The 12,713-nt window shown below is 45.4% G+C and overlaps 1 protein-coding gene across 6 annotated transcripts in view; it reads left to right on the top strand.

Annotated features, from left to right (window-relative positions):
* The window catches only part of ZZEF1 (zinc finger ZZ-type and EF-hand domain containing 1), a 130,189-nt gene that overhangs the window by 13,411 nt on the left and 104,065 nt on the right, over positions 1-12,713 (top strand). For all 6 annotated transcript variants that reach the window (XM_070061242.1, XM_070061240.1, XM_070061244.1 and 3 more), the window contains exons 2-3: positions 5,036-5,180; positions 10,210-10,404. In XM_070061242.1, the coding sequence (XP_069917343.1) occupies positions 5,036-5,180; positions 10,210-10,404 (340 nt within the window). The remainder of the gene's footprint in view (positions 1-5,035; positions 5,181-10,209; positions 10,405-12,713) is intronic.

Genomic DNA, 12,713 nt, shown 5'->3' with positions numbered 1-12,713 from the left:
CTTAAGTTTAGAGTCCACAGACTTGAACAAAAAATGAGAGTCCCTACACCCTACTGCAGTGTCTCACCCCCCAGAACAATTACTTTTCAATTTTTTAGCTGGGTCTTGAGCATCTTACCTGTATGTTTCCAAATCAAATGTTTATATTACTTCTCTGATTTTTCAGTTATATTCCCACCATACAAGGTAAGACTTTCCTTGTCTTTCACTTTCACCTTCTTTAAAAAAAAAAAAAAAGATTTATTTATTTATTTGAAAGTCATAGTTACACAGAGAGAGGCACAGAGAGAGAGAGAGGTCATCTATCCACTGGTTCACTCCCCAGTTGGCCACAATGGCTGGAGCTGTGCCAATCCGGAGCCAGGAGCTTCTTCTGGGTCTCCCACATGTGTGCAGGGGCCCAAGAACTTGGGCCATCTTCCACTGCTTTCTCAGGCCATAGCAGAGAGCTGGATCGGAAGTGGAGCAGCCAGGACTTGAACTGGCGCCCATATGGGATGCCGGCACTGCAGGCGGCAGCTTTACCCAATACGCCACAGCGCTGGCCGCAAAGTTTATGTTATTGTATCTCTGTAAATTCTTTACATGGCTGAATCATGATTACTTTCTTTTACATCTTCCTATTTTCTTTGGAGTTCACAATTGAATGGTACATTTCTTTTGTTCTCTATCGGTATTTAGTCCTAGATTCACTGCCAGTTGTCTCAGTCTCCTCTAACAGAAGCATTCACTATGTTCAAATGCATGGGCCGGCAGTCAGTTTCATCTTCTGTGTTTTCCAGAGCTTTCTGACCTGCTTTAGTATGGGCTGTCTCCCTGCCGTATGGTGCCATCTCAGAAACTAATCCAGAGGTCTGGTTTCTCTCTTGGTTGGGCCCCATTCTTCCTTTTTCTTGGCATATTCCTTCTTTGCAGTGGCCACATCTCCTAGTAGTTTTTTGGAAAACAGATTACTAAGTAGTTCATTTTTTGACAGTCTAGGATATGTGAGAATGTCTTTGTCTTACTCTCGCAGTTGATAGAATTTTGGCTGAGTATTGACTTCTGGGTTAGAAAGAGCCCTCCTGTCCCTGCAGCATGCATGCATGCACACACACACACACACACACACACTCATGCTCACACATACTGTCTTCCAGAATGTTGATGGCCCTGCTCCCATTGCCTTCTGGTTTCCAGTGTGACTGCTGAATCAGTTCCATTTTGATTCTTTTTTTTTTTTTTTTTTTTTTTTTTTAAGATTTATTTATTTAAAAGGCAGAACTAGAGAGAGATAGAGAGGGAGAGATCTTCCATTTCCATCTACTGGTTCATTCTTCACATGTATGCAACAGCTGGGTCTGGGCCAAGTTGAAGCCAGGAGCCTGGAACTCTACCTTAGTCTCCCATGTGGGGAGCAGGTGCCCCAGTACTTGGGCTATCACTTCTGCTTTCCCAAGGATTTTGGTTGGGAGCTGGGTCAGAAGTGGAGCAGCCACATGGGATGCCAGCATTGCAGGTGATGGCTTAATCTGCTATGCTAGGCAGGCCCCTGAATTAAATGCTTTAAAAGGGTGAATTTTATAGTATGTGAATAATTTACCTCAGTAAAGCTTGCACTAAAAATACCTTTTAAAATCTCTGAATATATTAATCATCCTTTTTTTAAAAGATTTTTTAAATTTTATTTGAAATACAGAGTTACAGAGAAGTAGAGACAGAGAGAGAGGTCTTCTACCCACTGGTTCACTCCCCAATTGGCCACAATGGCCAGAGCTGCGCTGATCTGAAGCCAGGAGTCAGGAGCTTCCTCCGGGTCTCCCACGTGGGTGCAGGGGCCCAAGCACTTGGGCCTGCTGCTTTCCCAGGCCATAGTAGAGAGCTGGATTGGAAGAGGAGCAGCGGGGACTAGGACCGGTGCCCAGATGGGATGCTGGCCAGGGCTTTAACCCACTGCACCACAGCACCAGCCCCTTAATCATCCTTTTGAAGTTTTCTTCCCCCAGCATAGTCTTTCTTTTCTCCTAGTTGCTTTTCTGTGTTTTATATTTAGGCTTTCCTGAGATGTTTGCAGTGGTCCTAGATTGTCCACTCACTAAAAAATGAAGGACTGAAACACTGGCTGCTCGGTGGTCTGAGCCTCACTGTGAGATTTACTTTCTGGGCCCTTTCATTGCGAGGTCCCAGTGCCCATGGCCATGGCCTGTTCCCTTGGGCTTAGGGGTTTCCCAGAGAAGACTGTGCCAGTCTCCTGCCTGGAAGCGTCTGAGACTGGTTGCCAGTGGGAAGGTTGAATCTTTAACATTTAACAAGTAACCCTGAATCCCCAAATTTCAATATGTGCCTGGTCCACAGATGTTGTACCACTCTCTAGAGAATCAGCCACCAGTTTTCTGCCAATATAATGGAGGATAATCTGCCTTTTTTTCCCTCTTTTAATGGAAATGTTTAAACTTAAAAAAAAAAAAATAGAGATAAGAGTGAGATAAATTCTCGTGAACCTGCTAGTCACTTTGAACAAGTACCAACTCAAGGCCTTTATTTATTTATTTATTTATTTGAAAGAGTTACACAGAGAGAAGAGAGGCACACACACACACACACACACACACAGAGAGAGAGAGAGAGAGAGAGAGAGAGAGAGAGGTCTTCCATCCACTGGTTTATTCCCCAGTTGGCCACAACAGCCAAAGCTGCGCCAATCCAAAGCCAGGAGCCAGGAGCTTCTTCCAGGTCTCCCACGCCAGTGCAGGGGCCCAAGGACTTGGGCCATCTTCTACTGCTTTCCCAAAAGGCCAATTTTATTTAATCGAAATCCCACCTACTTTCTCCCTCTTCCATACAAATTATTACTATTATTATTTTTAAATGTTTTATTTATTTAATTTAAATAAAGATTTACTTATATTTTTTAAAGGCTGAGTTACAGAGAGGCAGAGAGAGAGAGAAAGAAGGGTCTCCCATCCACTGGTTCAGTCCCCAAATGGCCTGCAACAGCTGGAACTGGGCCAATCTGAAGCTAGGAGCAGGAGCTTCTTCCAGGTCTCCCACTCAGGTGCAGGGGCCCAAGGACTTAGGCCATCTGCTTTTCCAGGCCATACTAGAGAGCTGGTTTGGAAGTGGAGCAGCCAGGACTCAAACCAGGGCCCATATAGGATGCTGGCACTGTAGGCAACAGGTTTACCCTCTACGCCACAGCACTGGCTCCTATACAAATTATTTTGAGGCAAGTCTTTTTTTTTTTTAAAGTTTATTTATTATTTATTTGAAAGGCAGAGTTACGGAAAGACAGAGGCAGAGAGAGGGAGAAAGAAAGTCTTCCATCCGCTGGTTCACTCCCTAGATGGCCACAACAGCTGGAGCTGAGCCGATCCAAAGCCAGGAGCCAGGAGCTTCTGGATCTCCCACATGGGTGCAGGGGCCCAAGAACTTGGGCCATCTTCTACTGCTTTCTCAGCCATAGCAGAGAGCTGTATCAGAAGTGGAGCAGCCAGGACTTGAACCGGCGCCCATATAGGATGCTGGCACTGCAGACAGCAGCTTTACCTGCTATGCCAAAGCACTGGCCCAATTGAGGCAAGTCTTGACATCAAAACATTTTATCCATAAATATTTCATTTTATATTTCTAAAAGTGAATACCTCTTTAAACACACACACACACACACACACACACACACAGGTACCAGGGTTGTGGTGCAGTGGGTTAAGCCACTGCCTGTGATGCCAGTATTCCATATCCAAGCACCTGTTCAGATCTCAGCTGCTCCATTTCTGATCTAGTGCATATCTGGGACAGCAGCAGAAGATGGCCCAAGTGCTTTTCCTTCTCTCTGTCATTCTGCCTTTCAAGTAAATAATGTAAATCTTTAAGCGCACACAGAGACATACAATACTACTGTTACCCTTCCCCTCAAAGCAAAAGGCAAGTGAGATTATGGTTAAAGGTAAGTGAGAACAAGGCTGTGATGCAGATAAACCAAGTTAGTGCTTGTTTCCAAGAGTAGTATTTAAGAAAGAAGCCCAGCTAAACTTGAGGAGCTCCTCTGAGACAACTCTTTGTCATTCTGCCTTTGTTTTTGGCCCTTTGCAGCAAGTTGGAAAAATTTTCAGTAGATGCTTCCTTCTGCAGTTATTTTGGGGGAGGAGGAATTACCCTCCTGGAGGAGAAATGAGACGATAACATTTTGTATGCACATATCTGCATATACCCTACAAAGCACGGCAAGTCGGAGCCAGCATTATGGTGCAATGGGTTAAGCTGCTGCCTGCAATGCTGGCATTCCATATGAGTGCCAGTTCATCTCAGCTGCTTCACTTATGAGCCAACTCCCTGCTAATGCACTTGGGGAGGCAGTGGAAGTTGGCCCAAGTATTTGGGCTCCTGCCACCCATGTGTGGAGACCATGGTAAAATTCCAGTCTCCTGCAGCCTGCCCCAGCTCCAGCTGTGGCAGCCATTTAGATGGTGAGCCAGCAGATGGAAGATCTTTCTGTCTCTCCCTCCCTCTCTCTCTGTAATTCTACCTTTCAAATAAGTAAATAAATATTTTTTTTAAAAAAACACAGCTAGTCACTACCCTGAATTTATTTTTCTGTGAATGATTTATGAACTCTTCTTCCTGCAACCAAAAAACCAAAAGAAAATTTAAAATCAGGGTCTTCAGAATTATTTTTAATAACTGGAACAGACAGGGGCTGGCGTCATGGCTCACTTGGTTAATCCTCCGCCTGCAGTGCCAGCATCCCATATGGGCGCCAGGTTCTAGTCGCAGTTGCTCCTCTTCCAGTCCAGCTCTCTGCTGTGGTCTGGGAGGGCAGCGGAGGATGGCCCAAGTGCTTGGGCCCCTGCACCCACATGGGAGACCAGGAAGAAGCTCCTGGCTCCTGGCTTCGGATCAGATTGGCACAGCGCTGGCCGTGGCAGCCATCTGGGGAGTGAACCAATGGAAGGAAGACCTTTCTCTCTGTCTCTCTCTCTCACTGTCTAACTCTGTCAAATAAAAAAAAAAATAATAATTGGAACAGACCTGATGTTCTGCATCTCTCCTCTTGTAGGCCTTTGCCCAGTTTGATGCTGAGGGTGATGGCACGGTTGATGCTGAGAACATGCTGGAAGCCCTCAAGAATTCCAGTGGCGCTAATCTTCAGGGGGAGCTGAGCCACATCATCAGACAACTGCAGGCCTGTTCTCTTGTTCCAGGTAAGGCTGTCATGTGAGAGCCGAGTGTTCAAGAGGGCTCTGCTACAACCAGAATGAGCTCGATGGTACTATGGATTGCAATTAGGCAAGCTGTGGACACCGGGAAACAACCCCCCAACAGTATTCACTGGGCACCTGATCTGAATTAGCATCCAGTATAAGCAGCCCTTTGATTGCATTCCCCAGTGTCGGGCTGACTGAGTCACTCAGGCACCTGCCTGCCTCTCTAGTGCATCTCTTTATTTCCATGTCTTAAGAACTTTCCCTGATCCCTGATGTGTGTTCTGTTAGCATCTGCATCTCTTTGTTGCGGTGTTACCATTGTAATTATTTCATTAGTCAGTTATTCAGGGCCTGTCTTCACTACTATACTGTGAGTTCCGTGAGGGCAGAGACCTTCCTTCTTATTTCTGTGTGGCACATGGTAAGCACTTAGTGTTTGTTTTTGTTTTTAGAAAGCTGCTACTCAGAATTTAAGACTAAAAATAGCGTCAGGTTTAACCATGCTTCTTCTGTGTTGTACATATGAAAAATCGGGCATATGTGTGTGTGCTTATTTATTTATTTGAAAAGTAGAGTGACACAGAGTGAGACACACACACACACAAAAGAGAGAGAGAGAAAGAGAGATCTTCCATCATTCCCAAATAGCCACAATAGCCAGTGCTGGGGCAGGCTGAAGCCAGAAGCCTGGAACTCCATCCTGGTCTCCCCATGTGGGTGGCAGTGTCCCAAGCACTTGGCCATCATCTGCTGCCCTCCCAGGCCCATTATCAGGAAGCTGGATCAGAAGTGGAGTAGAAGAAATATTTTTTTTCCTGTGAGAAAGCAATTGAGTTTGAAAGGAAAAGCTTTGTATATTTATCTTATCTAAGGACTTTTCCTGCTCCATGTACTTGGTGTTCTCATACTCAGTGTAACTGGGGTGGCAGTGGAAGCAAAGTAGATTTTTTTTTTTTTTTTTTTTTTTTTTTTTGACAGGCAGAGTGGACAGTGAGAGAGAAAGACAGAGAGAGAAAGGTCTTCCTTTGCCATTGGTTCACCCTCCAATGGCCGCCGCTGCAGCCGGCGCACCGCGCTGATCCGATGGCAGGAGCCAGGATCCAGGTGCTTTTCCTGGTCTCCCATGGGGTGCAGGGCCCAAGCACCTGGGCCATCCTCCACTGCACTCCCTGGCCATAGCAGAGAGCTGGCCTGGAAGAGGGGCAACCGGGACAGAATCCGGCGCCCCGACCGGGACTAGAACCCGGTGTGCCGGCGCCGCAAGGTGGAGGATTAGTCTATTGAGCCACGGCGCCGGCCCGCAAAGTAGATTTTTTTAAAGATTGATTTATTTCAGGGCCGGCGCTGTGGCATAACATGTAAAGCCACCTCCTGCAGTGCCGGCATCCCATATGGTGCCAGTTCGAGTCCCAGTTGCTCCACTTCCATCTCAACTCTCTGCTATAGCCTGGAAAGCAATGAAAGGTGGCCCAAGTCCTTGGGCCCCTGCACCCTCGTATGAAGCTCCGAGGAAGCTCCAGGCTCCTGGCTTCGGATTGGTACAGCTCTGGCAGTTGTGGCCATTTGAGGAGTGAACCTGTAGATGGAAGACCTCTCTTTCTCTTTCTCTGCCTCTGCTTCTCTGTAATTCTGCCTTTCAAATAAATCTTTAAAAAAAGATTTATTTATTTGAAGGGAAGAATTTACAGAGAGAGAGAGATGAGACAGAAATATCTTCCATCCATTGGTCAGTTCACTCACCAAATGGCTGTGACAGCTGGAGCTGGGCCAGGCTGAAGCCAAGAACTCAGAGCTTCTTATGGGTCTCCCACATGGGTAGCAGGGGCCCAAGTACTCAAGCCATCTTCTACTGCTTTCCCAGGCACATTAGCAGGGAGCTGGATCAGAAGTGGAACAGCCAGGACTCAAAACAGTGCCCATATGAGATGCTGGAATCATTGGCTGCAGCTTTACTCGGTATGCCACACTGCCAGCCACCACAAAATAGATTTGATGGACACAAATGTAGATCTGGTTGCTCCTGACTCCTGTGGCTGCTCCACTGAGTGATATGTTGAATTTATTGAGTTAGGGAAGGATGGTTTTGGTGTCTTATTTTTTTGGAAATCAGAGAGAGAGGAAGACAGAGACAGATCTTCCATTTTCTGGTTCACTCCCTAGATGTCCGCCACAGCTGTATGGCTATGCTGAAGCCAGGAGCCTGGCATTCAGTCTGAGTCTTCCACATGGGTGGCAGGGACCCAAGTTCTTGAGCTGCCACCTGCCACCTCCCAGTATGCACATTAGCAGGAAGCTGGAATCAGAAGCAGAGCCAAGACTTGAACCCAGGCACTCTGATAGGGGGTACAGGTATCCCAAGTGGTATGCTTAACTGCTGTACCAAACATCTGCCTCTAGTTTCTCTACCCTAATAAAGAATGTGTAGTTTGATTTTTCCTAAGTTGGTTACATAATTTTTGTAGAATATTATATAGTCTTTACATATTAGCTTTTTCCTCATCTTGTGGCAATTAAAATTCTACTTTTGAGTTGTTGTAGCCATCTTAGAGCTTAGCATCTGCCTTTTGCTCCCACCTCTGCAATTAGCAGCATGTGGATAGTAGTAGGGCTTTCCTGGGATACCTCAGAGAGATTTTCTGGGAGGAGAGGAAAGGAATGGAGACCAGGGAGCCCACCAATAGATGGTACCTGGTGTATGTTGTGTCATGTGATTGTGACAAGAGGGGAGAGTATGCTGAGAAAAATCAGGGTTCAGTCCAAAGGTGTTTGCATAGCAGGCTATAACTCAGAACTTTCTACTCAAAACTCTTCATTAACAGCCAATTGAAAATAGTTGTATTATCACAGCATTGGGATGGATCTTTGTAACCTGAGTTCAACTCTGTGGTGAGATTTCACAGTTTCCTAGTGCTTCTCTCTGTTCTCACACTAGAATGAATTCTTTCTATGAGTCTATTGGTGCTTAAGTGTCTAAAAGAAAGACAGCATCTTTACTGAATGTGTTCAACTTATTTCAGCATATTAAAACACTTTTCTTATTGATAGAATCAGTTTTGTTTTGTTTTGTTTTTGATTAAGAGAGAAATCTCCCAACAGCTGATTCATTCCCCAAATGCCTATAATTACCAGCACTGGGTCAAGCTCAAGCCAGGAGTTAGAAACTTAGTTCAGGTCTCCCATGTGAGTGGCAAGAACCCAAGTCCTTGAGCTAGATGGTACTAATGCCATCTTACTAGTTAAAGTGATCATTTTAAGTGTGTAACTGATCGTATAGATAGGAATAAGTGTCAAAGGGATCACATAAATAAGACCAAGTGTCTGCTAATAACAATAGATAGAATATAAAAGGAGAGAATGATTCAACATAGGAAGCAGGCCACACAGCAGACTCATAGGTTTGCATTAGCAGGAAGCTAGAATTGGCAGCACAGCCAGATATCAAACCCAGGCACTCTGATGGTGAGATACAGGAATCTTAACCAGTTCTTAACCACTGGGCTCACATGCTGGTCCAAGAATCAGTCTGTTTTTGCCATAGGTTCGGGGCACGTCAGTGCAGCGTCAGCAGTGCCATCAGTGTGAGGCCCGGGTATTACTGGGGAGGTGGAAGGGGTTGCTTAAGACTTTTGAGTCTTTGGAAATCAGATGTCTCCAGGATTTTAAGTAGAGATACAACCAAAATGGGCGGCTTCGAGTTCAGAATTTCTCATGTTTGATTTTGAAATATAATGCAGAGCTTCATTCTGCTCCAATAAATTTGTTTGTTTTACTTCTAGAACTTCTAGAGTCTTGATCTGGGTGCTGCTTACATTAATGTACTAAGTTTGTGAAAAATTGTCTAGCAGTACAATTATAATGTATATTGTATAATAATATAATTAATGTATAATACATACTTTTGTTAGGTATGTTATGATTCATTAGGAAAAAAATCTTCAAATCTATAAATAATTCTGAGCTCCAGGGAAGTGACCATGCTGATCCTTGCTTCACTTAATCCCAGCACTCCTGGCTTATGGGTACCTTGGTTGGAGACATGCTGACGTAGGCTATGAAGAATCAGGAAAGGAGGGTCTGGCGCTATGGCTTAGCAGGTAAAGCCACCGCTGGGTCGAGTCCCAGCTGCTCCACTTTCCATTGAGCTCCCTGCTAATGCACCTGAGAAAGCACTAGAGGATGGCCCAGGTGCTTGGTTCCCTGCCACCCATGTGGGAGACCCTGAAGAAGCCCCTGGTTCCTGACTTCAGGCTGGCCCAGCCCTGGCTGGTGGACTATTTGGGGAGTGAACCAGGGAATGGAAGATCTCTCTTTTCCCCCACCCCAACTCTGCCTTTCAAATAAATAAATACATCTTTAACAACAGCAACAAAGAAAGGAAAGTGTTCTAAAAAAGGGTGCACCTTCCTTGGCTTAATGGTGCATGGGAGGCAGCCGAGGAGCCACTTAGAATGTATGGGTAGGTGTGTGAGCAGAAGATGCTTGAGGCCTTAGGGGTACACAGGCGGGACAGACTCCGGAGGGTGAAAGAAGGAGCGCTTGCGTGGCATGCGAGGGGGTATTCTTGGTCCTCTTCCTTTCTTGTGGACATCTTGGTGTGTCACCTGAGCCTCATCTTCCATACCTACCTCCCCCTATAGGAGGACCAAGTGAGATGATGTATGTGGAAATATTACAAATTCTAAGATGCCGTCAGAAACTGTGGCAGTGGTAGTGCCGTCATTGTCATTGTTTTATACAGCTTATTATAAAAGCAGTTATGAATTGAACTCTCTAATGTGATACGCTTTGTTTCTATTCTGTATTCTCTAGGCAAAACTACTTCTAAAAACTTCTAGTTAGCATTTAAGTGCTTATTAGTTTTTAAAGTTTGGATTGAAGCAAAACATTAAGTCTTCTAAAAATGAAATTAATTCGTTGTTAATGGTTGTTTTGAACTCAGCCCATTCAGATAGGCTCCTAGACAGAGGATGTAGAAACCATTGTGGTGGCTTCCCCAAAACACCAAAAATGGCTGATGTCTGTTTAGGTTTCACAGACATATTTTCGGAGTCAAAGGAAGGCCTTGGCACTCACTCATCAATGATCCTGCGCTTCCTGCACCGCAACCGCATCTCCAGCACGTCGATTCCATACCCGCTGTTGGAGCACTGCAACAACATGTGTGCCATGCGGTCCTCCGTCCTGAAGGAGGCTCTGGAGCAGCTGGTGCAGAAAGAGAAGGGTGAGTGCGCACGTGTGCGTGTGTCTCCTGATAGCACTGTGTCATCATTGCTCCTGAATGTGGTGCTTCGTGGGGTGAGCAAATCCTGCTCCCTGCCTTTATTTCTGAAAATATAATGGTGACCAGTTTGTAGCATGAGAGTGTGATCTATTTTGCTTCCTTCCTCACTCCTCATCTTCCATCGTCTTCCCCTCCTTTTTCTCTCCCCCTTTTCTCCAACAACTGGTTTCTCATCACTGAGTTCTCTGCTCAGATGCAACTTCAAGGATGCCTTTTCATGCTGTTCTCATTAACCCCTCCCACTCACCATGTTCTGGTCACTCTACCTTTGAGGTGCTTTAAATAGCACTACAATCTGCAGTTGTAGCATTATGTATTTATTTGCATTCTGTCTGTCTTGTTAGTTTCCTTATCCCTAGAACCTGGGACTGTGTCATATAGATAGTCAGGGTGTATTTGTTGAGTATCCGAGGGGAGCTGCTGCAGACTCAGTGAGGGCAACATGCATGTGTGTACACGCAGACCTGTGAGAGATAATAGAGTCCAGAAATAGGCCCAGCTATGTGTGGGCAGATGGCGACAGATAAAGTCAGCATTACAATTCAAGACAGAAAGGTGAGTTGTCAACAAGTGGGGCTAGAGCAACCAGTTAGCCATTTGGAGAAAAAATAATTTTTTTAGAAAGCTTTTATTTAATAAATACAAATTTCATAGGTACAGCTTTAGGAATATAGTGGTTCTTCCCCCCATATCCGCCCTCCCAACCCCCTTCCTGTCCTACCTCCTTTCCCCTCTCTCATCCCATTCTTCATTAAGATTCATTTTTAATTATCTTTATATGCAGAAGACCAACTATATACTAAGTAAAGGTTTCAACAGTTTGCACCCACACAGATACACAAAGTATAAATTACTGTTTGTTTGAATACAAGTTTTACAGTTAATTCTCATAGTACAACTCATTAAGCACGGAGGTCCTACATGGGGAGTAAGTGCACAGTGACTGCTATTGTTGATTTAACAATTGACACTCTTATTTATGACGTCAGTGATCACCTGAGGCTCTTGTCGTGAGCTGCCAAGGCTATGGAAGCCTTTTGAGTCCACAAACTCTGTCAGTATTTAGACAGGGCCTTAAGCAAAGTGGAAGTTCTCTCCTCCCTTCAGAGAAAAGTACCTCCTTCTTTGATGGCCCCTTCTTTCCACTGGGATTTCACTCACAGAGATCCTTCATGTATCCATATGTAGCCACAGTATCTTGGCTTTCCAAGCCTGAAATGCTCTCATGGGCTTTTCAGCCAGATCTGAATGCCTTAAGGCCTGATTCTGAGGTCAGAGTGCTGTTTAGGGCATTTGTCATTCTGTGAGTCTGCTGTGTGGCCTACTTCCCATGCTGGATCATTTCTCTCCTTTTTAATTCTATCTATTGTTATTAGCAGACACTTGGTCTTATTTATGTGATCCCTTTGACACTTATTCCTATGTATATGTTCAGTTACACACTTAAAATGATCACTTTAACTAGTAAGATGGCATTAGTACCACCCAGCTTAATGGGATTTGGAGTCCCATGGCAAGTTTTTAGCTTTATCCTTGGGGGTAAATCCGTGGGATCGTGTGCCAAACTGTACATCTCCTCCCTCTCTTATTCTCACTCTTATTTTTTACTGGGATCAAAATAAATTCTTAACCCATTTGATTCACTAATATAAATTTTACTTGGATCAAAAACTTTAACTAGGGCTGGCGCCACGACTTACTAGGCTAATCCTCCACCTGCGGCATCAGCACACCGCGTTCTAGTCCCGGTCGGGGCGCCGGATTCTGTCCCGGTTGCTCCTCTTCCAGTCCAGCTCTCTGCTGTGGCCCGGGAGTGCAGTGGAGGATGGCCCAAGTGCTTGGGCCCTGCACTCGCATGGGAGACCAGGAGAAGCACCTGGCTCCTGCCTTCGGATCAGCGCGGTGCGCTGGCTGCAGCGCGCCGGCAACAGCGGCCATTGGAGGGTAAACCAACGGGAAGAGGAAGACCTTTCTGTCTGTCTCTCTCTCTCACTGTCCATTCTGCCTGTCAAAAAAAACAAAAAACAAAAAACAAAAAAACAAAACAAAACAAAACTTTAAGTAAAAAAGAAAATGATAAGAATATTAGAAGAAAATAGTTCCACTTGGCTGGCGCTGCAGCTCAATAGGCTAATCCTCCGCCTGCGGCGCCGGCACACCGGGTTCTAGTCCTGGTCGGGGCGCCGGATTCTGTCCCGGTTGCCCCTCTTCCAGTCCAGCTCTCTGCTGTGGCCAGGGAGTGCAATGGA

The sequence above is a fragment of the Oryctolagus cuniculus genome, chromosome 17, assembly GCF_964237555.1.
Source record: "Oryctolagus cuniculus chromosome 17, mOryCun1.1, whole genome shotgun sequence".
NCBI classification, from domain to species: Eukaryota; Metazoa; Chordata; class Mammalia; order Lagomorpha; family Leporidae; genus Oryctolagus; species Oryctolagus cuniculus.
This window is presented reverse-complemented; position numbering and strand designations above follow the sequence as displayed.